The following is a 23,036-nucleotide window of genomic DNA, read 5'->3' as shown; positions in this document are numbered from 1 at the left end:
TGTACTTCAGGGTTTTACACAGAGGGTGGCATTCAATTATTATCTCGCAAGGGCGTATAAAAACGCTATACGTACCTCGGTAGGTATCTGAATAAGACTGCAGCACACTGTCCAAATACGAAGAGCAGCAGAGGCAAGGGCAGCGGCAGAAGCGCGTGCAGCAAACCAAAAGAAAGCTTCTCAGGATGGAGCCTGCTGGAGGATCTGTGAAGCAACAGGAGCGGCGGCAGCAGCTGCAAACAACGGCAGCGGCGAAGGCGGAAAGTGCAGCCATAGGAGGCGCCTTGACACAGCCGATTCAAGTGGCTAAAGAACAACAACAGCAGGAACAAGAAAAGCAGCAGCAGCAGCAGCAACAACAGGAAAACCAACAGGAGAGCTCAACTAAGAGCAGCAACAGCACCACTGCTGCCTCTCCAAGCAACAATTCCACCAAGGGCCACCAGCAGCAGCAAAAGCAGCAACAGCAGCAGCAGCAGACCAAATGCAATGGATTAACGCCGCTGGATTCGCCTCAAAAGGATGGCAGAGGAGAAGATGTGGCCAAAGGGCAGGCGCTTCCAAATGCAACCAATGACAAGGCACTTGCTGCAGCCGCAACGGCCGTAGCAGCAGCATCTGCCGCTGCTTCTCTCTTTGATACTAGTGATACAGCTATAACGAAAAGCTTGACCGCCTCAGTAGCCGCTGGCGAGACATCTGATAACAAAACCACAAGGAAGGTGGCTGCTGCTGCAGCAGGAGCGACGCCAGCGTCAGGGAAGTCCTCTGCCTCGAGAGGCAAAACCCCCGCCTCGAAGGCCAACAAGAGCAATAGTATCAACAACAGCAGCAACAGCAACAGCAGCAATATCAGTGGCAGTGGGTCCAACGCCTCCTCAGGGGAGGAGCCCACGGCGCAGGACCACACGCAGCAGAATAAACAGCAGCAGAGCAGCAACAACAGCAACATACAACTACCGCTCACCATAAGCGCCGCAGCCAAAAAGGTTGGAGATATTTCAGCGAGCTCCTTGCCGGACTTCAGTGAAGCCATTAATAAAATTGGGGGGCCCGCAAATAGCAGCAGCAGCAGTAACAACGAACTCAGCAATCTGGGCAGGTGGGGCGGCGGCGACTCAGAAAAGGCAGGATTTATGTTGCAGAGCTACTGCTCTGCGCCTGCTTCTCTCTCATTTGACATGCAGCAACAGCAGCAGGAACCCCTGCAGCAACGAGCCAACCTTGCTGCAGCAGCAGCCGTGTTGGCGCAGCCCGAAGCGAGACCCCTCACCCTGACTCGATTTGAAATGTTGGAAGCTTATTCCAAAGGTAAAGATGCAAAGGCCACTAGCTTTGCCCCTGCTTTAGCTACAGCAGTTATTCATGCTGGTGTTGCTCCCGACGCGTTTGTTGCAGCTTTCATTTTTGCTGCAAAAGCTGCTGTTGCTGTTGCCGCCACGGCTTATGCAGCTGCAGCTTTCGATGCTGCTGCTGTTGATGCTGCACCTGCACTCAGCCAAAAGCCTCGTTAGCTGTGAACAAGCTGCTGCTGTGGGTGCAAGCGCAGGTCGTCTTTGCCTGAGCTGCGACTCCCGCAGCCACCGCATGCCCAGCTGTCCTCACGGAGAGTTTGTCTGTCCGAATTGCCACAGAGCTTCGCACAGGTGCAGCAGCAACCAGCGACCCCCCCGGCACACACAGTAGTGTGCATCAGGTGGAGGAGCACGAGATTCTGAAAAGCATGCTAGAAGTGCCCATCAGACTTAACACGGAAGCAATAGTGGCGGCGAATGCTGCAGTTGTTGCATTTTGTCAAATGTACATTCTTTTGATGCTTATCTGCCGAATTATCGGTGCACACAGTGGTGGCTCTGTTGCTGATGGTATTTAATGCAGCTTTCGCCTTTCTCCTTCAACTGCTGCAGGGGAGAGGATTGTCCGTTGCGGTGCCGTTTTTGTCTGAAGCATCACCCAGGAGTTTCCATAACCGTCTGTATAAAGGTTTGTGTTTGAGCTTTGAAAATAAGACCCGTGCACTTTACAGCTAGCTGCAGCTGTCTGCAACTTTTTAGAGTGCTGCTGCAGCTGCAGCTACTGCTGTTGCTGCTGCCGCTGTTTCTTGTGCTGCAATGTCACAGTTTATCTCCGTCGCTGGCGTCCCTGTCGTGTGGTTCAAGCTGCCGATCACTTGCACTACGTGTCTTTGTTGTCCGTGCTGCTGCTGCGAGGGCATTTAGATTTATTCAAAGAAGAAATTCACTCACTTCCACAAACCCATTGTGCATGCGTCTGAAATTCATTTCTGGGTCTTTCTGCTGCTTTTGAACTATTTTCTTGCGCATTTCTGCGCGCTGTCTGCAGGGCTGTCGCGAGCCCCTGGAGCGCTCACTGTCTCTCTCTTTGCCCCTACGGGAACGGACGCCCTCAGGTGGTTTGGGTGGAGGGCCTCGTGGAGGCCCCCACGAAGAAATGAGTCGGCCAGACTCTGCGTTCGGTAGAAGCATATATGTCTCTAACCTTCCCCTTGCGTGCAATGCGCAGCTACTCAGTGCTGCAATTCAGAGGCTTTTAACAAGAGGCACTGTTGAAAATGTGAGCATTCGTCCGGAGTTGCTGATGCCATCTTCTGTTCCTGTTTCTATTTATCTACGATTAGTGCTAATTTGCTATTTTCGCTCATTTGCTCCGCTGCAGCTGGGGGCGTAAGTGCCCCAGTTTAACTGCTGTTTGCTGCTTCTATCGTTGTTATGGCTGCTGCTTGTGCGATTTCTGCTGCTCCTGGTGCTTTAGGTGGAGTACCACGATAAGCATGCCTTCGTGCAGTTGAGTACTTTGGATGCAGCCTTTGAGGTGGTGGAGAAACGCCGACTTCTGCAGGTGACCCTGTGCTCCTGCTGCTGCTTCTGCCGTCGGTGCTGCTGTTCGGTAGTTGCGGGCTAAGGTCATTTTGTGCGGCAGGTGCTAGGGCTATCCATGAATGGAGCCAAAAAGAAGCGGTAGCAGCAGTGTCAGCAGCAGCGTTCGACAGTAGCAGCAACGAGGCAGCAATTGCTTTTTCTGCGGCTGCGCTTGCCTGTTCCGCAACAGCAACAAAAATGCCTCATGGTGCTGGGCTAGTTCGTCTTTGTGTTATTAGTTTTCTGGCGATGGTGTTGCACTCGTTGCTGCTGTTGCTCTTGGTGGTGTTGCTGCTGCGGCGGCGGCTGCTTCATTTTCTGCCAGCCTTTCCGCTCGAGTTGCTGCTTTTCTGCTTCAATTTGTGACTTCGCTTTCACTCCCTCTCGGCAACTAGCATTGGCCCTGCTGCAGTTGTGTTGCTGCAATCCTGCTGGTTCTTTTGCGTCTACCTCTGTTGCTGCTCTTGGCTGTTGCTGTTGCTTTTGCTGCTGCTGCAGGTGATGGGGTTTACTTTAAAGGTGCAGTTTAAGAAGACCGGTTTGATGTCTGGCGCGAGCGCCCCCAGCCACAGTAGCAGTTTCAGTGGAAGTTTGCCCTCTTCATCCTTATCTCACCCGTATCTCCCCAGCCTCAGTTGCCCTGCAGCTCTTAGCTGCTCTCCACAGTCAAGCGGGGCAGCAACCGCAACAGCACTAGCAGCAACAGCAGCAAACACACCAGGTGCAGAAACACGAGGTAGTGCTCCCAACTACCCTACCTTCAACACGGAGCCCATATCGCCTGCTTCCTTTGAGGCTTTCGTCGCTCCCCCCTCCCAGCCCTCTCTCGATGAGCTGCAGCAGCTCGTTGCTGCTAAACTCAAACAAGTTAGCTACTGGTGCTGCTGCTGTCGTTGCGGTGGAAGTTCTCAAAACTTCCTTTTTGGCTGGAAGGGCAAGGAGATTCTGCAGACATTGACGCTGCTTCTGGTGCATTGTGCTGCTGATTTGGCCGCAGGATTTGAGGGCGGGCCGCGTGTCTGCTCAGCCTTCTAACCCCCCCCAACAGCAGCAGCAAAGCCTTCGCCGTCTCCCAACGCAAAAAGGAGGGAGCGGGACTCTGCAAGCGTTACATCAGCAGCTGGGCGGTGCAGCAGCAGCTGCCTCCACTGCTGGCAGTGGCAATCAGCTGGGACCACTGGGCATGCTGTGTTCTCTAATGCAGCAGCAACAGCAACAGCAGCAACAGAAGCAGAAGGAATCGAGTTGGCTAGAAACGCCTGCAACGCTACCCGATTCAACCAGCTGGATGCTCCAACAGCAAGAGACTGCCGCTGCTTTCCAACAGATGAAACTACAGCAGCACCCCACAATGCCGCAGCAGCAGCAGCAGCGCTCCACACAGCAGCAGCAGCAGCAAATGCATGTGTTGCCGCAGCAACAGCAGCAGCAGGGGGCCGACCCGAGGGGTTCACAGCTTATGCAGCAACGGTTCCAGCTAGCCAGCCTTTTGCTGCAAGAGGCAGCAAACATGCAGCAGCAGCAACAGCAAGAAGATCAGCAGCAGATGCACATGCTGCCGCTAGAGCAGCAGCAGTTCTTGCAGCAGGAACAGCTAAAGCAAGACAGACAGCGCCGGCAACAACTCGACGCCTCATTTCTTCTTGCGTCTCCTGAGAGTCAGCAGCTCATGCTGAGGCAGCAGCAGCACAGAGCCAGCTGGGGCTGCGCCGGCGCTGAACAGCAGCAGCAACAGCAGCAACGGCAGCAGGGCTTCATGAGTGCTGGCGAAGACAACGAAACAGCGGAGAACCAGCAAGATAGAGTAGTGGGGGTGGGAGTAGCAAACCCTAAACCCTGGGCTTAGGCTTAAAAGCCTCACCGCTGCAGCCTGATTCCTAACTGCAGCAAAGCTCAGCACTCAAAAGCCTGAATCAGTGTGCCCCTAAATCTCGTACACCAAACTTGAGAGCTATGCTTCAAACCTACAGCCGTAAAGCGTTAGCAGCTCTTAACTCTTGAAGTTGAGCCGTCAGTCATACTCGATAAGTGAGGCGTGCAGAAACCTGCTTGGTTCTGTGATCTTTTTCTCTCTGTGCCACTTTCTATTCCTTCAGCCTTCTTCTCAGGGCTCATTTGTGGACTTTCTGGTCAACCCAGCTACTCACCGCTTCTCGGGCCTTGACAGCAGCAGCAGCAGCAGCACCAACAACAATGCACTGTCGTTTCTTACTCAAGCAGACCATGGAGAAATGTTGGCGCCAAATACTAATTCTTCACTAGCTGCGAAAACGCCGCAGAAAACTGAAGGGCCTCTGGGGGGAACCCAGTCCAGCTCCGACCTGCTGGAATTCGCAACAGCACTGGTGCAGCAGGCACTGGGAGACGGTGCAGGAGGCCAGCAGAAGCAGCAGCAAGTGCACCAGCACCCAGTGCAGCAGCAGGCACAGCAGCAGCAGCAGATGCAGCAGCCATCTACGCTTCGAACCACTCCACAGGTACAGAGAAACACTTCACGAGAAAATAGGGATCCACCAGTGTCTTACCTGCGGCGTCTTCACAGCAGTCTTGTCTTGTGTTTCCCGTTGCAGCTGCTGTGCCCTCCGGCTGCTTCCGCTAACAACGACAACACAACGGAGCTCCTCCAGCAGCTTCTTCTGCTGCTATCTGAGAAGACCGGAGGAGGAGCCGCAGCGGCAGCTGCAGCTGGAGCAGCAGCAACAGCGGCAACCGCAGCTACCGAAAAAGCACACAACGCCGGCTTGATGGCCAGCGTGCCATTCTACTGAAGAGGCTTTTCTTGGAAAACTAGCAGCAATATCAGCATCAATGTTTGGAAGAAGGGGCATCAGCAGCTTTAGCAACAGTGGCAACTGCAGCAATTGGAATGGCAGCTGCATCAGAAGCTGCAGAAGTAGCGGCAGCAAGTCTGTCATTGCATAATGCCCTAACCATTGTTGTAAAGGGGTTCATTTCGTTCGCGTTTTTGTTGTTTCATTTGATAGGTGATCTGTTGAGTTTCATGCTGCAGGAAATTAGGTGTACGCACACCTCAGTCGCCCTTCCTGGAGCCTCCAGTTTTCTGTTTGGTCTTTCTATGGCTCTTTTGTAAATCTGTTTGTAAAGGTGCTGGTAACCGGATATTTAATACATCGATATATGTATACATCTGTACAGGCATGCATTTACACATACACATATGATATATACATAAAAGTGTATGCATGAATACTTCGCATAAGTAGATGGACAGATATATGACCATCCATGTATACAGTGTACTTGTAGGTGTGTGCGTACATCGTTTCACAACGAAGCTCCATATTACACCATACATCCAGTAAAAAACTCTGTGCATATTCACCAACAAAGAGTTGCATTTACGTTTACATACATTTGCACATATATATGCGTGCATTCAGCTGCTAATACGTGAATGCGTATATGTGCGTGTTCGAGTCCCCACACATGCAAATGTTTCCATGTGCAAGCAACTGGACGCTCAAAGCCCCTAACTGCCTAAAATTAACAAAGAGCCTACTTTATTTGCACATGTAGTATGGCAATGCTATGCAAGGCATTTTAGCTCCGGAGCCACCTCTTGCCGCTACTCAGGAAGCCACGCATAATCTCAACGCCAACTACTTCCTGTTTGTAGGGGGAAGCAGCAACAAGAGTAGCATCAGCAGTACGGGAAAGCTGCAGCAACTAAGATTACTTCCTCCGATAGTGGTGCGTTTTGTGACCCGTTTAGTCCTGAGTGAGCATATAGAGTAGAAGAAGGGCAACAGTACAAAACGTAGAACGTAGCATAGAAAAAGTGCAAAGACGAACTCGCGATGGAGGGCAGAGAAGAAAAGAGAAAACGTATAGACAGTCTTAGCGAGAGGAAACCGAATGTTCACAATAAACGCGAAGGGTTTTCGGTGAAGGAAGAAACTGAACTGAACCACAACGCATATCAAGGGAAAGGCACGGATGCGGACAGAGGAGTGAGAGGCATGGAGAGGAAACAAGGAAAATGATATAGCCGCAGAAAAAGTGAAGACAGACAGACGAGGACTTCGAATCCAATCGACGAATGGCGCAAAGATACAAAACTTCCAGCTGCAAATTCGTACCTGCACTGCTTGCATGCGCTGCGCTATCACAGTGCAAGCGTTGATCTTCTTCATGCGGCGACTTGTCTAGCGTAAACTCCGCACTAAATGCATATTTTAGTTCTACACGCATCAGATCCACTCAGTATGTCATCTTCATCTCATTACGTACATCAAACTCGTAAATATGTTGGTTGCATGCCCATTCTTGGCGGTTTTCATGCAGGTTTGTTCGTGTAAAAATGCATAACGGGCTCAAACAGCTGTCTGGCCCTTCGCATTGCACGCTTCAGGTCACTTTGGGACAGGGATTTACTCTCAACAACCCACTGTTCCTGCCGCTGACTCCTGCTGCTGTGGTCTCGGATAGATAGGACCTGATCCGCTAGCAGCACCTAGATCGGCACCGCAACAGCAACGGATGCAGCAGCAGCGGTCACTTAGCTGCACAATTAGCCTCCTGCTCCCAGCTCTGCAGCGGAGTGTGCAATGGAAAAGCTGCTCATGCAGCTACTGCAGTAGCAGCAGCAGCACGACGGCAGCGCTTTATGAACATAACCTGGACCAAGAGCAAAAAGAGTGCGACAATGAAGGCAACAAAAGCACCAACAGCATCAAGGCGAGATGACTGAAGAAAACTAGAGGCATCTTTGGTCTTAAAAAGCCTCAAAACGAAGGAGCTAAAAGGAGGCCTTTCCGAGGCCGCCCGACAAAGACAACAGACAGATGCACAGTTGCATCTTTCTCTTGTCCCTGCGAGGAGTAGAGAATAAGAAAAAGTTTCAAGCACCCAACGCAAGCCCGCACGCACTGCATGCAAGTCGCAAATGCATGTGTGCCCCGAAACAAGCAGCGGGCACACACGGCGAAGGCGCTAGGTGAGCTCAGCTGCGCTGTACGGACGCTTCAACTTGTTACCTAGCCCTGCCTTACACCACAGCCTGCTTTTATCACTTGTGGCAGACCACAAGTAACAAGTAAGATGAAACAACAGGTGAGGAGACACCAAGGGGACCAGCGGATCGCCTACACACCCCACACCCACTCTTTCTTCCGTCGCACGGTGCGCTTGCTGCTGCTACTAGTCCTGTTGTTTCTGCTGCTAGCCTTGCTGGAACAGTCCTGGACCTGTCGCTGGGAAAGACGACCCTGCCGTCTTTCCTCTTGGCCCCAGCTTGATAACATATGAGCAGCAGTCCACCGAAGCAGCAGCACAAGCACTGCGCGCAAGCGTGTGATGCATGCCACAGGGTTGCGACGATTGCCAAGAAGCCAAAACAGTAGCACTGGGACAGCTGAAGCTGCATGCATGCATTCCCAAAAAGCACGAGATACACGCGCCCCAAAGGGGCATGCATGCAACAATGCATGCAGGCGCATGCAGCACCGAAACACTTGCCAAAAGCAGCATGCGACCCCACAGGAATACGCAGGGAGTAAATGTATGCATTGAACGTACCAACGACGGCAGAAAGGACTGAAGACAGTCCTCGGTTGCATGCAAAGCCACATGCAGCCTTGGAAAGCATGCACGAGTCGCACACAATGGAGCGAACAAGGGTAAGGACTACAGATAAATTTGCCAGGGGCAGAGAAGACACAAACAGCAGCTGTTGTCATTTCTGCTGCTGCTGCACGCTGCCGGCATCCGTCCCCCTTCTGTTACAGTAGGCAGATGCTGAAACGAGGCAACGCCTCCTGCAAGGGGCCCCCATCTTTGCTGCACGTGCAGAAACCTGAAAAAAATAGGCAGACGACGCAACGCCTGCTGCTACTGCTCCTACTGCCGCCTTCCTTAATGCTGTTCCTGCGGCCGCTAGGCTCCCGCTGCAGCAAAGGGGAGGCACCACCAAACAGGCAGCAAAATGCACGCGGCTGTGGTCCGGCCTCCCTCCTGTAGGCAGCAGCAGCGGCACCAACAGCTGCTGCTGCTTCTGCTGCGGTGCCACCAATGAAAGGTGGTGCATTAGCCGGAAACGACGCTAAGACGGACAGCAGCAACAGTTGAAACTGCTGCTGCTGTCGTGCAGTATATGCACAGAACCCAGGAGAAAGAACAATGTTTTTCTGCTACTCCACAGGCTGTCAAGTGGCAGCAGCAAACCGTCTGCATGCTCTGTAGCCTTAGGAGGTCCTGCAATATGCTAAAGCCAGATCCGTATTCGAACATGGGATCACTAACCCCAAAGACATGAAAAGGGAGAAAAAAGGAAGAACGAGACAGAAAACACTAAGACTCGAAGGCAGCGTCAGCTTCTGGAACAGAGTGACACAAGCCGACACAGACAACGGCTGACGCTGCTGCGGCTGCAGCGCCCTCAGCTGCTGCTGCTGGAGCACTCGCTGCTCAGAACCCCTCAGCATGCAGAAAACCAGAGGTCTGCAGCAGCCCAAATTTGCTCCTTGTCACAGCCAGCCCCTCAAAGACGGGCGGGAACACGCAGTTGTCTGCTACACATATGCACCACACACAGCGCTGCAAAAACCCATTTGCTGCACGCAGCCGCAGCAGCAGATTGCAGCAGCAGACAGCAGCAACACGGCGAGAAGCCGCCACTTGGAGTAATTACTTAGGAAAGTGGCATGCTGCAGCATAATGTGCAACAGCAAAAAGCAACAGGCAACAAGCGAAAGCAGCAACTGCAGCAGACAGAACAGCGGCGGAGAAAAACTTACCTCATTTGAAGCTTCTGTAGGGCGTCCAAGCAAGTTTGTGCCATTTCGAGCCGACAATGTACTGAAGTTGCTGCTGCTGCTGCCGCCATTGCTGTTGCTGCTATTGCTGCCCCGGGCAACGCGGTTGCCCCGCTGCAGCGTTATAGCTCGTATAGACTTGGAAGTTCCCTTGCCGACTGGCGGCATGTCTGCTGCAGATGCAGCAGGCGAAAGGGTGGAAGCTTCAGCATCTGTCATGCGATTGCGGTGGTCACTGCTGTTGCTGTTGCTGCTGCTGCCAGACAGCTGCTGCATTGCAGCGGACGCGGCGGATGCGTCGATATTCTGGCTGGAGCCGCCGCAGAAATTGCTGCACCTATTTCTAGTGGAATCAAAATCTGAAGAAAGTCCAGCAGTGTTGCTGCTGGCGCTGCTGCTGCGAGGTGCCTCTTCTTTTAGCCGCAGTTCGGCCCTGAGGGCTTCGATTTCTCTCTTCATGCGGATTAGCTGCTGCAGCATCCACTGGTCGCCCTGCTGCTGCTGCTGGAGCTGCTGTTGCAGCTGTTGCTGCAGTTGTTGCTGCAGCAACTGCTGCTTGCCTGGCAACTGGCACGAGAAACTAGAAGACGAGCCCACAGAACATGTCGTCGAGGGAGTGGCGACCGCAGCAGCAAACCCGCGGGCTGCGTGCAGGGATGCCGCTGCTGCTGCAGCTGCTGGAGTACCAGCTGCTGCAGGAGGCATCGTCATAGGTCCAAGGGACATAGGGGTCTCCGGGAAGTCCATCAGAGATAGTGCGGAAATGTCGAAGCCGCTTGCAGGATCAAGCTCAAGCCGCTGCTGCTGCTGTTGTTGCAGCTGCTGGTGCTGCATCTGCTGGTGCTGCATCTGCTGCTGCATTTGCTGTTGAGGATCTATGAAGTTCCTTCGCACGCGCCTGACGGTGTTAGACTCAGCAGCAGCAGCAGGACCTTCAGAGCGGAGGAAACTCGATCCACCAGCAAAACTGTCGTAGCCAAAATGCTGCTGCTGCTGCCGGCGTCGCAGCTCTTCCAAAGGAACAAGAGGCGAAGGAGGCAGCTTCACCAAATCATCAGAATGGAGAGCAGACGGTACTCTAAGCGGCGACATTGCCATGGCTGCTGCTGCTGTTGCTGCTGCCGTTTCTGCTGCGCTGCTGCTGCCAATGGCCGCCGTGGGAATAGCAGGTAATGAACGCGTCGCAGCCGATTCGGCTGCAGCAGCATTTGCTGCTGCTGCCACTACTGCTGCTGCGCCCGCCTCGTTCCACTTTTTATGTCTTGTGGTGTTTGACGAAGGCAACCCCCCTAAATCTTCAGTAGGGGCTTGTAGCAACTTGCAACTGCTGCCGTTGCAGTTGCTGCTGCTGCAGCCGCCGCAGGCGCTGCTGCTGCTGCTACTGCTACTGCCGCAGCAGTTGTTGCTGCAACTGCCCCTGAAGGCCACTTCCGGTACTGATGTTGTACTAAGCCCTAGTGAATCATCTGCAGAGGGCGAGTAGACGGCGGGATGAGAGTGGTGCTGCTGCTGCTGCTGCTGCTGGCGCTGAGCGATATCCTGTGGGTGTTCAAGAGGCTGCTGCTCGGACAGCAACTCGTGCTGCACAGGACCCAACTGCTGCTGCTGCTGCTGCATCGGCAGTTCCGGCTCCTGCTGTGGTTCCTCGCTAGACAAAAAGTCCAGACTGTGGAGGTATGAACGCCCTGCTGCTGCTGCTGCTGCGGCTGTTGCCGTTGCTCCTGCAACAGCTGTGCTATGTACAACGGCTTCCTGTCCGCCCAGTGCATCGTGGCGCAGTTCATGCTGCTGCTGCTGTTGCTGCGACTGCTGCTGCTGGCGTTCAAGCTGCCGCCGCAGCCGCATCTCCATGATATTCTGTTGCTGCTGTTGCTGGTGGCCCTGTAGCAGTTGCTGGAGCTGCTCGAGCTGCCGATCACCAAACAGATCACTCTCCCGCAGATGCGCCAGTTGCTGCTGCTGTTCCTGCTGCTGCAACGACATCTCTTGCTGCGGCTGTCCCATCATCAGCTGTTGCCTCTCGCGGAGAAGGCTCTGCTGCAACAGATCGTGCTGCAGCATGTCGTGCTGCAGCACTTCTTGCTGCTGAGTCCCCTGAAGCAACAAGTCCTGGTGGTGCGCCCGCAGCAAGAGCTTGTCCTGTGAATGCTGTTCCTGCTGCTGCAGCTGCTGACCCTGCTGCTGCAGCAGCAACTCCGCAGAAAGAGCGCCCGAGTGTACTGAAGACGAAACAGACGACAGCACGCCCGAAGCTGCCACAGGCACAGTGCTACTGAGGCTGGCGGCGGAGCGGCTCACGGGCTCGAGCTGCTGCCGCTGCTGCTGCCTCTCCTGCTGCTGCTGCAAGTCTTCCATGGAGGCGAAGGCCCAAGTGTCTGAGACATGGGAGTAAAACTGAGCAGCTGTGGCTGCAGCAGCTGCCACTGCAGCATCGGAAGCGTTGCCCTGTTGCTGCAGCAGCGGGTGCTGCCGCGGGGCGTGCACCTGCTGCTGTTGTCTCAGCTGGTGCTGCTGCAGCTGCTGCTGCAGCATCATAAGTGCTAGCGATGGGTCTCTGGCGGCAGCAGCAAGCGCAGCCGCAGCAGCTGTAGCAGCCGGTACCTGTGCTTGTCCCCAGGACTGCTCACGGAGCGCCTCCTGCCTGCCGACTGCAGCAGCTGCTGCTGCATATACGTTATGCGCTGCTGCTGCATTGCCGCTGCTGCTGGCCTCGCTGGCGGCCTTGACGGCCGCAGCAGCATCTGCTGCTGCGGCTGCTGCTGCTGCAGCAGAAGGCGGACGCACCACCATTTCCTGCAGAGCTGGGGGAAGCAACTTCTCGTCCCCATTCTTCAGCTGAATGCGCAGCTTCTTGCCTGCTATGCATCTCTCAGACAAAGCCCTGTAAGCAGCAAAAGCTGCTTCTCTGTCATCAAAGGAAGCAAAGGCATAACCGCGGCCGTAGAGGCAGGCCTGGGCCAGCAGGGGGCTTTCGGAGCAGGCCACCAGCTGCCCCCTGGCGGCCCTGGCGGCGCTGCTGCTGCTGCTGCTGCTGCTGCTGGCTACGGCTGCTGCTGCTGCGCCCGCAGCAGCAGCAGCAGCAGCAGCAGCAGCAGCGTTCTTGTCAGACGCGCCGCAAGGCACTCGAATGCCTACGACGTGGCCAAAGGGGCCCACCAGCTTCATCAGCTCCAGCTCACGCCAGCCCGTGGGGATTCCGTATAAGAACAAGTTCGCCCCTGCACAAATGCAGATATAATATAAATTATATAAAGATATATCTATATATCAATATATTATATAGATATATTTTAATTTAATAATAATTCAATAATGCATACTTAGTTCAATAACTTAGACTCCACAGTTTGTTGCTGCTCTGCGGCCCCAAGATCACATCCCCCTGCAGCAGTCTCGAGCCCAGAAGCCCCCCACGCTGCGCGCTGCCCGCAGCAGCAGTTTGCAGCAGCAGTTCGTTGCAGCAGCAGTTTGCCGCAGCAGCAGCTTGCTGCAGCAGCTTGCTCGCCTGTGCCCCCTTGCAGCCTTTCAGGTGAAGCTAACCTGGGGGTCCGTCTTTGAGGAGAACAAAAGAAGTCTTTTTTGTTTGTTCTGCAACTGCAAGAGCATCAATAATATGAAATCCATTTTTTAAAATGACAAGTCCCTCCGTGTGGCCAGCTCTGGAGAGAGTGCGCAGCACGCGCTGGTGCTGCAGCAGCTGGTGCTGCTTCCGCTGCCGCGGCATCTGCAGCAGGCGCTGCTGCAGTTCCTGCTGCAGCGACAAATGAGGCGACCCAGCGCTGCAGCTGTCGCTGCTGCTGCTGCTGCTGGTCTTGCTTCTCTCCGCCTCCGCCGCTGCAGCAGCGCCACTAGGAGCGCCAGGCGCGACGGTGCCGCCGCTGCTACTCCCGCCAACCTTGCTGCTGCTGCTGCTGATGCTGTCGAGAGCTGGCAGCTCGCCATTAATGCAGAAGACTTCCATGCGAGTCAAAGGCAACCTCGTTAAAGGATAATCTGCGGCGTCTCGGCAAGCCACTAAGGCGTGGGCAGGCGAGCCCTGAGAAGCAGCAGCAGCGCAGCAGCAACAAAACAGAAGCATGCAGCAGCAGCAGCAGCAGCAGCTCGACGCAAACAGTCAGGAAGAAAACAAAGAGCTTCGAAAGTGCACACATGAAGGCAAACTTAGCGCAAGCTGCTGCAGCAGGAGCTCCCAAATCTAAAGAGCTGGAGGAAGCAAAAGAAATATTAACAAGAAAATTAAAAAAGAAAATGAAGCAGCAGCAAAATGCATCAGAGCCACAAAAGACGGAAGCCGTGGGCTGCAGCAAAAGTAAGAAAACGAGATTTTCATTTGTGGGGAAATTTGTGCCATTTACTGCCTCAGGCGAAATCTTGCTTTTCAAAACTCAATTCCTTCAAAAAGAATATAAAAAAGAGGCTTAAACAATTTAAAGTTTTGATTTGATTTCAAAATAGTCCCTCAATTTAGGAAAGCATGTTTGTACACGTGCTGCTGTACTTGACACATATTTGCACTCGTCACAACAGCAGCAAAAGCCAGCAGCAGCAGCAGCAGCAGCAGCAACAGCAGCAACAGCAGCAGCAGCAAAAAGCAAAACGTGTAACTAACGCTTAGACCAAAAGAAGGCCAGAGAGCAGCAAATAAAGCATCAAAAGAAGAGCAACACCACAAGAACCTTCAGGCCGCAAAAGCCGCAAAATCCGCAAGGCAGCAGCAGCAAAGCCAAAAACTTTAGCAGCAGCCGCCGCAGCAGCAGCAGCAACACACCGAAAAGAGCCTCCTGCCGTGGAAGTACACTGCTGCTTTGTCTGCTGCTTCTGCTGAGTCATAGTCTATAGAAGCACTGCCCCACATGCCGCGCTTGGGCTCGTAATCTATGTGGACTACTGCTGCTGCTGTTGCTGCTGCTGCTGCTGCTGTCAGCAGCGTGTGCTGCGTCACATTCGGGGGAATGTTCCCCACAAACACGCGGCCCCCTCGCCGCCGCTGCTGCTGCTGCTGCTGCTGGCCATCTTGGGGCAGAGCGACAGAGGACCCCGCCTGCTGCTGCTGCTGCTGCTGCTTCTGCTCGCCACCTTTCCCGACATTACGTGGAAGGCAGCTGACGGCACTGTTCTTCGCCGAAGCAGCAGCAGCAGCAGCAGAATTGACTGCTGCTGCTGCTACTGCTGCAGAAGTGGCAAAAGCGCCATCACCAAGTGCTTCCTGCTGCTGACCACCATTGTTGCTGCTCGTGCTGCTGCTGCTGCAGACAGCAGACACAGGCACAGTCGGGAGGCTCTTGCTGAGAAGCTGCTGCTGCCCCTTTGAATCGCTTCTTTGCTGCAGCAGCTGCAGAGAGCCGACGGTCGCCGGCTGCTTCAGTTGTTGCTGCTGCTGTTGCTGCTGCTGCTGCTGTTGCTGCTGTGATCGGTTCTTCCTGTTGGTGCGGTCTTTCTCCTTCTTCGGCATTACCCCACTGCTCGTTCCGGCTGCTGCTGCTGCTGCTGCTGCAACAGCAATGCCGGCTATAGCAGCTTCTGCGGCGGCGTCTGCAGCAGACACTACGGGAGCAGCAGCAGCAGCAACATCAGCAGCAGCAGCTTGGCTATCGTGCGTCTGGGGGAGTGAAACTACTGGCTGCCCCTTGCGCTGTTGCTTCGGGTCTTGTTGCTGGTGCTGTTGGTGCTGCTGCTGCTGTTGCTGTTGCGGTTGCTGTTGTTGTTGCTTTTGCTGCAGCTGCTGCTGCTGCTGCTGCTGCTTTTGTTGTTTCACGGTGGTCTGCTGGTGCTTGTGGGGGAATGGTGCGGACGATGACCCTTGCTGCTGCAGCTGCTGCTCCAGCTGCTGCTGCTGCTCCAATGGAGGCCCGAACTGCGATCCGCTGCTGCTGCTGCTGCTGGTGCTGGTGCTGCTGCTGTCGCTGCTGCGGGCCAAAACTGGCGCTGGCTCGGACGGCAGCAAAGGGAGATGCACCTCAGCAGCAGCAGCTGCTTCGGCCTCTGACTCTGCTGCTGCAGCTGCTGCAAGGGCTGCTGCAGCAGCAGCAGGAGCTGCCGCAGCGAGACTGCTGCTATCTGCTGCCTCCGGTGAGTGCGGTGCCATAGTAGAATGACATGAGAAGCAAGACAGCAACAGCTAGGGGGGCCTCAGCAGCAGCAGCAGCAGCAGCAAAGGCGGGCCTTAACTTAGGGTCCTCTCTTCTATTTGCTTCTTAATAGGAAACCCAGAAAAACAAAAAGAAACAAAACCCCCACGGGGGGGAAGTCTACTGCTAATACGTGAAAGGGGCTGCTGCTGCAGCTGCTGCGGCAGCTGCTGCTGCTGCTGCTGCTGCGCTGCTGCGACTACTGCTATTTCAGCCGATGCTCCAGCAGCTGCTCATTATACTGCTGCTGCTGCTGCCGCTGCTGCTGCTGCCTCAAACGAGACTTTCTTGCTGCGCTGCGCCTCTGCCTCGGCAACTGAGCCCTCTCTGGCGGTGCTGCTGTTAAAAAGCAAAACAATAACTTAGAAGGATAGCCGAAGCGCTGCTGCAGCAGATTTGTCCCCCCTGCAGCAGCCGCTGCTGGCGCTGCTGCTGCAGGCCTTGCCGCTGCTGCTGGTGCTGCTAGTGCTGCTGCTGCTCGAAGCCATTAAGTGGGACCGTGAGGCTACTCTGAGCCTCAATAATTCCCTGGGAGAACGGAAGGAAGGGCAGCACGCAGTCCTGCAGCAGCAGCCAGGGCTGCAACTGCTGCTCCCGGTGCAGCGGCAGCAGCAGCAGCAGCAGCAGCCCGTGAGGGGCCTTCTGAGGAAGCACAGATTGGATGCAGGCTTGCTGCGGCTGCTTCGGCGATCCTTCAGGCGCCGAGACCCGCAGCTTGCGCTGGAAAATAAGTGGATTTTGCTGCGGCTGCAGATGGAAGGAGCCGCAGCAAAAGAAGGAGGAGCGAGAGCAGCAGGAACAGCAGCAGCAGCAGCAGCAGTCCTGAAACGGATCCCACTGCAGCGCCCCAGCATCTGAAACCTCCCTGCTAGCTTACTATATATCCCTCGAAAACAAGAAGAGCTACAGCTGAGCTCAAGCTGACAGGCCCCCAAACCCTTCAGACCGCCTCCAGCAGCAGCAGCGGCAGCAGCAGCAGCAGCAACAGCAGCAGCAGCAGCAGGACCTTGTGAACTGAGTGGTCGCTGCAGCAGCTCCTACCCCAACCGTCCACAGCCGCACCATGTGAGTATCTCTTAGATCTGTTCAATTTAAGTTATAAAAATTAAAATAAAACAAATTTCAGAGTTAAGTTTCCCTAAGATGGACAAGAATGAGCCTCGCTGCAGGCGCTGCTGCTGCTGCTGCTGCTGCTGCTGCTTGTAAGGTACCCCAGCAGTCCCTTGGTGACACTACGCTGGCCTGAGTGCTGCAAATAAGAGCATTTATGGTTTGTTTCTTTTTATTTTTTCTATTTTAATTTTTACGGGTCTTTTCGAGCCTCCACACTGAAGCCAGGAGGCATCCTTCTGCTGCACGCATCAGCGCTGCTGCTGCTGCTGCTGCTGCTGCTGTCCCGTTGCTGCAGTGCATGCCGATTCACCTTCTGCATTGGTGCGTAGGTCTGGGCTCTGGTTTTTGCGGCGGGGTTTGGCAAAAGTGACTCACAGGAACCCTCAAGGGTTTAGGGTTTAGGGTTTAGGGTTTGGGGCGGCTGTTTGGGAGCCTGCACCTACATTGTAGGCTGAGCTGCTCTGCAGTTTTGCACTTGGAGGTGAAGATGGGGGTTTAGCTGTCTTACAGCCTACAGTGGGTTAAGTAGGGTTTGCTGCAGCTCTTGAGGGTTTAGATTTAAGTTTTAGGGTTTAGGTTTTGTTAGGGTTTAGGGCGGCTACTTGAGGGCTTTCACTCGCCAAAACCTCGATTAGCGTGTAGGCTAAAACACATCTTAGTTGTGATTTGCGAGGGTTTGGATTTTGCCGTCTTGGGAGCCAGAGTGGGGCAGCTGAAAGTTGCCGTTGCTGCTGCCGCTGCAGCTGCTGCTGCGGCGCTCGCTGCTGGAGCGGCTGCTGCTGTGGCGCTTGCTTGCTGCTGCAGTGGCTGCTGCTGCTGCAGCAGCAGGTGCTGCAGCAGCGCCTCATGTATTGTTTTCTTGTGGAATCTCGAACTAAAACGCCCCTCAAGGGCGGCAGCAGCCGCGGCACTTCCCAGGATTAAAAGAAATTTATGCTGCGCCAATTTTAATTTAAATTATATAAAATGTATTTCTTTATTTATTTATAAATATGTAAAAGGAGCCCCCAAGACACTTTTAAGGGTCTTTTGGGGGGCCCCTGGAAGCTGCGGCGCACTGCAGGAACTTTGAGGCCTCGCTGGGCTGTTCTAGGTGCTGCCGGTGCTGCTGCAGCGGACACGCAGCAGCAGCAGCAGCAGCAGCAGCAGCAAACCCTCCAGGCTTCTGTTTGCTGCTGAACCGGCTGCTGCTGCCCTGCCTTAAAAGGCTTATAAAGTAATGAGAGGGGCACAGAGGCTTTATCTGCCGCAGCTAAATAGCCCCCCTTGCTTCTTAACTGGACGCAGCTAGCTAGGAACAGCTAGCTACAGCCAGCCACAGCTAGCTACAGCTAGCCACAGCTAGCCATAGCTAGCCACAGCTAGCTACGGCTAGCCACGGCTAGCCAGAGGGAGGCGCAAGCAGCCGCTGCTAGCTGCGGCGTGCAGGCGCTCTTTGCTGCCCACAGAGGGTGGAGGCTCTCTGCCGTCGCTGCTGCTGCTGCTGCTGCTGCTGCAGTGCACGGGCTGGCCGTGCAGGCAGCTGCACAGCGCTGGATGTTATAAGCCCCAATTCGGGGCGAAGCAGCACTAGTGCAGCAGGCCCTAAACCCTAAAGCCCAGTGAGCGAGGCCTCAGATGAAGCCTAGGGTTTAGGGTTTAGGATTTAGGGTTTGGAGTTGAGGCTGGATGAGCGGAAACGCTGCAGCCAGACATCTGCGACAAGAGGAAGCAAACAGTCTCAGCTGCTGTCTTCGTTTCTTGCTGCTGCTCCAACTCCCCGTAGTGCCCTGAGCCCGACAAGAGGCACCGCAAATAGACCCGCTGCTGCTGCTGCTGTTGTTGCTGCTGCTGTTGCTGCTGCTGCCGCTGTTGGAAGCTACAAAGAAGTGCTGCTAGTTTTGCTGCATGCCACGGCGGGGTCCTCGTGTCGCTGAGAGTTGTTGTTAGCAGCACACTTGGAAACGGGTAAGGCAGCGGCGTTGCCTGCGGGCGTTGCTGCTGTTCTTGCTGCTGCACTTGTTGCTGTTGCTGCGCTTGCTGCTGCTGCGCCTCGTGCTGCTGCTGTAGCAGCAAGAGTTGCTCGTAACAAGAATAAGCAGCAATGCTGCAGCAATCGGTTGCAGCCTCATCCTTGGCCACAGCTGCCCACACAGCCCATGGGTCGGTCCCGTCCAATGCTGCAGCTCCGCTGCTGCTGCTGCTGCTGCTGCTGCCGCTACACCGTGCATGCATGCAGCCCCACTCTTCAACCTCGAGTTGTGTTAGAGGCATCGAAGGGTCCTCCATGGCGGACCAGACATCGATGAAGGGCCTGTCCAGCAGCAAGCAACGTACCCAAGCCTCTCTTGGTTGCTGCTGCTGCTGCTGCTGCTGTTGCTGCTGCTGCTGCTGGCTGGCTGAGGAGCTTTGGGCTGGCAGAGCCGCGCTGCGCTTGCTGGAGAGCAGCAGAGCAGCAGCAGCAACAGCACCCGCTGATGCTGCTTGCAGCGCTGTTGCCTGCGGGCTGCTGAGGCCTAGCGCATGCAGATAAGAAACAGCAGCAGCAGCATCTGCTGCTGTTTGGGATTTGTGGGGCCCCCTGCCGTCGCTTGCTGCTTCTCCTGGGATATCCCCTCCCCCCCGCGCATGCACGAAGCCAACAGCCCACCCTTGCTGCAGCAGCAGCGCAGCAGCAGCATCGAACGCAGCAGCTAAAGGCTCCTTGTAGGCCCCGTAAACCTGCAGCAGCAAACTGCAGCGAGCAGCAGCAGCGCCACCAACCGACCACGGAAAGCGCAGCAGCAACGGGGAAGACGCCGGAAGTTGCACCAGGATGCTGCAGCTGTTGCTGCTGCCGCTGCTGCAGCTATTGTTGCTGCTGCACTCACTGCTGCTGCTGCTGCCTGTGCTCCTTCTGGCTTCCATGCATGAACTGAAGGCAAGCGTCTGTGCTGCTGCATGCGCTTTTTCTGCTGTGTCCGGCAAGGGATGCAGTTGCTCTTGTCGCTGCTGCTGTTGCTGCTGCAGCAGCTGCTGCTGTAGCTTCTGCTGCTGCTGCTGCGCCTGGAGGCAGGCTGCTGCTGCCTTGGGCAGAATAAGAGTTATTGGTATTACAGCCTGGGCATCTCTCGAAGGGGCGAGCAGAACTTCAACAGCAAACTGAGAAGAAAAAGAGTCGGCTGCCCACTGCTGCTGCTGCTGCTGCTGTTGCAGCCCTTGCGCCCAACGAGACCACCGCCTGATGCGTCCTGATAAGCCTACAGGGCTCATTGTGCTGCTGCTGCTGCTGCTGCTGCACTGACGCTGGCTCCCTGTGACTGCTGCTGGCAAGCTAGCGCACAAAGCACGGATGCGCTGCAGCAGCTGAGCCTGCAACAGCATCACCTGCTGCTGCTGCTGCAGCGAGAGGCTGCAGGAGGGCACATGCAGGCGCACAGAGACTGCAGGGTGCAGCGGCGTCTGCAGCAGCAGCCGCACCACTGCAGCACGTGGATTTGCGTTTGCTGCAGCAGAGAGAAGCCCTGTTCCTCCCAGCGGCAACGAGGCCTGCATAGAAGCAGTGGCTGGCACTGCTGCTGCTGCTGCTGCTGCAGGGCTGTTCCACTTCGCTGCATTTGTGCAAGCAGCTGAAATCAATGGCTGCTGCTGCTGCTGCAGGGGCTGCTCATAAGAGTCCAGCCTGCTTGCTGTTGCTGCCGCCTTCTCTGTGCTTTCAGTAGCTCCTGCACTATCCGCTTCGGTTGCTGCAGCAGCTGCTAGCGCTGCTGCGGCTGCAGCAGTCTTTGCTGCTGCTGCCGTTGCTGCTGCAGCAGCAGGTGGCTTGATCACGAGAAGCATATTGCGAGCTGCCGGCAGCTGCGCGTACACCACAATGCCCTGCTGCATTACGTCAGCATCTCTCACCCGCAGCCCCTGCCCCCTGTAGAGCAGCAGCAGCGGCAGCTGCTGCTGCTGCTGTTGTTGTTGCTGCTGCTGTTGCTGCACATGCCCCCCTTCTTTCTCTGCAAATCGCTCGTGGGTAGGGCGCTGCTGACAGGAAGTGTTTGCCGGGTGTACAGACGCCAGGGCACCTTCGTGCTGCTGCTCAGGTTCTGCTGCTGCTGCTGCTGCTGCTGCTGGCGCTGCTGCTGCTGCTGCTGGCGCTGCTGCTGCTGCTGCTGGCGCTGCTGCTGCTGCTGCTGCTGTGAGGGCAGCCTCAAGAAATTGCTGCTGCAGTGCGTAGCAGCGAAATTCACCAGAGGGGCAGCAAATAAATAAGTAGACGAAGGCAGACCTGCATTGCGGCGAACCCTGAAGAGTGTCGTATCTTAAGCCGTAAGCGGTAAACCCTAAACCCTAAACGCTAAACCCTAAACGCTAAACCCTAAACCCTAAACCCTAAACCCTAAACCCTACACGTGATATGGTGCTTGCAAAGGCTTTAACTCAGTTTCAGCACTTGGGGAGTACTTACACAGACTCGAAGAAGTGAGGAGTTCCACAAAAAAGCAGCCGAGGAGTCCCATAAGGGTCTTTCTCTCTGAAGCAGCAGCAGCAGCAGCACAGCAGCAGCAGCAGCAGCACTGAAGAGCAGCAGCAGACGCGCGTGAAGTTCGCCCCAGTTGCAACTGCAGCTACTCCCGGTTTGCCTTTGCAGCACCCAAGGCAGGTGCAGCAGCAGCAACAGTCGCACGAGGAGGAGCAGCTGCAGCAGCAGCAGCAACAGCAGCAGCAGCAAGCCATACCGAAGCGCCCAGGTGTACGTACAACTCCTGTTCGTTGCTGTGAAAAAGATGTATTGTTTGTCTTTGCTCAGTCCCACGTCATAGTGAAGTGCCGAGCCTGCAGCAGCTGCAGCCGAGCCTGCCTGCAGCAGCAGCAGCAGCAGCAGTAGCAACGGCAGCAGCAGCAGCAAGGGCGTGGGGTCGAAGGAGGCAGCAGCAACAGCACCCATATAAAGGCTGCAGAAAAACTGCAGGATGAACTGCCTGGGCAAGAGCACCACCCAGCCAAACTGCAGCAGCACCAGCACCAGCAGCAGCAGCAAAAACGGCAGAAGCGCAGCAGCAGCAGCAACTCGCTCTTACAGGGGGCAGCAACAGCTGCTTCTCCCGTAACACAAACGGAAAAGTCCACCTCAGCTGCGTTGTCTTCTCACAATCAGTGAGAATGTTGACTTCGCATTGTACTGCTGCTGCTGCTGCTGCTGCTGCAGTGTATGTTGCTGCTGCTGCTGCTGCAGCTGCAGGGGCCAGCCGCCAAGGACTGAAGCAGAGGCGAACAACTCGGGTGGCCCTTAGAGTTTTGCTGTCAACCTCCGACGCAAAGAGCACAAACGGCTGCGCAGCAGTAGCAGCAGCAGCAGCAGAAGCAGAAGCAGCAGAAGGACAAAGGGGGGCTTTAGCAGTATAGAAGCTTTCAGCTGTACCCCCGGCACTGGTGAAGTCTGCTACTGCTGCTGCTGCTTTTTGTGTTCTGGCTGCTGCTGCTGCCATTGCTGCCGGTGACCCTGCTGCTGCAGATACTGCTGCTGCTGCTGTTTTTGCTGCGGCTGGATCCTGTGCTGCAGCTGTTGCTGCTGCTGCTGCATCAGCAGCACAAAATTCGATGCCAGAGACATCCCTCACATCTGGGGCCGCAGGCAGCCACTCCCAAGGGGATAGCAGGTGCGGCGGCTGTCTTTCTCTGCACCAGCTGCTGCTGCTGCACCTCGTGCTGCTGCTGCTGCTGCTGCCGCAGCTGCTGCTGCTGCTACACTGTTTGCTGCTGATCCGCAGCAACGCCAGCGGCCTGTCTGCGCCTTCCGGGTCAACTGAAATACCAACAACGAGTCCTCTGTCTCCCCACACCCTCATGCTGCGCAGCACAGGGATTGCTGCTTGCTGCTGCTGCTGCTGCTGCTGCCGCTGCTGCTGCTGCAGCTTGAACGCACCAAGGTCCAGAATCTGCTCCTCTCCCTCCAGCAGCAACGCAGTGGCTTCCTGCTGCAGCAACAGTTCCGTATCTCCGCCCCTCTGCTGTTGCAGCAGATCGAACAGCGACTCCAAAGGCTGCTGCTGGTGCTGCTGTTGCTGCTGCTGCTGCTGCTGCTGCTGTGGAAGGGGCTTGCGGCAGAGGACGGCGCATTCAGAGCAGAAGGGGGAAGGCCGGCAGTAATAGGCGAAGTCGCCCAGGACGTCAACGGGGATTTGTGCTGCTGCTGC

General features: G+C 55.4%; 3 protein-coding genes across 3 annotated transcripts in view; 1 reads left to right on the top strand and 2 right to left on the bottom strand.

Moving 5' to 3' along the window:
• Positions 1-185: 185 nt before the first annotated feature.
• Positions 186-5,647, top strand: ETH_00007415 (uncharacterized protein; the record flags this gene model as incomplete). The annotated part of the gene is made up of 9 exons (XM_013376672.1): positions 186-1,311; positions 1,550-1,646; positions 1,908-1,971; positions 2,344-2,574; positions 2,773-2,859; positions 3,378-3,746; positions 3,877-4,692; positions 4,976-5,356; positions 5,450-5,647. 9 exons carry the CDS (start codon positions 186-188, stop codon positions 5,645-5,647), a joined length of 3,369 nt encoding a protein of 1,122 aa, XP_013232126.1.
• A 3,717-nt stretch (positions 5,648-9,364) lies between these two features.
• ETH_00007410 (RNA recognition motif-containing protein, putative) lies at positions 9,365-15,737 on the bottom strand (the record flags this gene model as incomplete). Its single annotated transcript, XM_013376671.1, has 4 exons — positions 9,365-9,406; positions 9,635-12,870; positions 13,193-13,688; positions 14,421-15,737. The coding sequence occupies 4 exons, from the start codon at positions 15,735-15,737 to the stop codon at positions 9,365-9,367; spliced, it is 5,091 nt and encodes a 1,696-aa protein (XP_013232125.1).
• A 2,794-nt stretch (positions 15,738-18,531) lies between these two features.
• ETH_00007405 (uncharacterized protein) overlaps positions 18,532-23,036 on the bottom strand; it is a gene marked incomplete at both ends in the record, with an annotated part of 5,465 nt that continues 960 nt past the window's right edge. Inside the window, 4 exons of the mRNA XM_013376670.1 lie at positions 18,532-21,127; positions 21,308-21,373; positions 21,579-21,700; positions 21,921-23,032. Of these exons, the coding sequence (XP_013232124.1) occupies positions 18,532-21,127; positions 21,308-21,373; positions 21,579-21,700; positions 21,921-23,032 (3,896 nt within the window). The remainder of the gene's footprint in view (positions 21,128-21,307; positions 21,374-21,578; positions 21,701-21,920; positions 23,033-23,036) is intronic.

Source organism: Eimeria tenella, genomic scaffold (genome assembly GCF_000499545.2).
Source record: "Eimeria tenella Houghton genomic scaffold, Eth_scaff39, whole genome shotgun sequence".
Classification (NCBI taxonomy): domain Eukaryota; phylum Apicomplexa; class Conoidasida; order Eucoccidiorida; family Eimeriidae; genus Eimeria; species Eimeria tenella.
The sequence above is the reverse complement of the archived record's forward strand: the minus strand, read 5'-3'. Positions and strand labels throughout refer to the sequence as shown.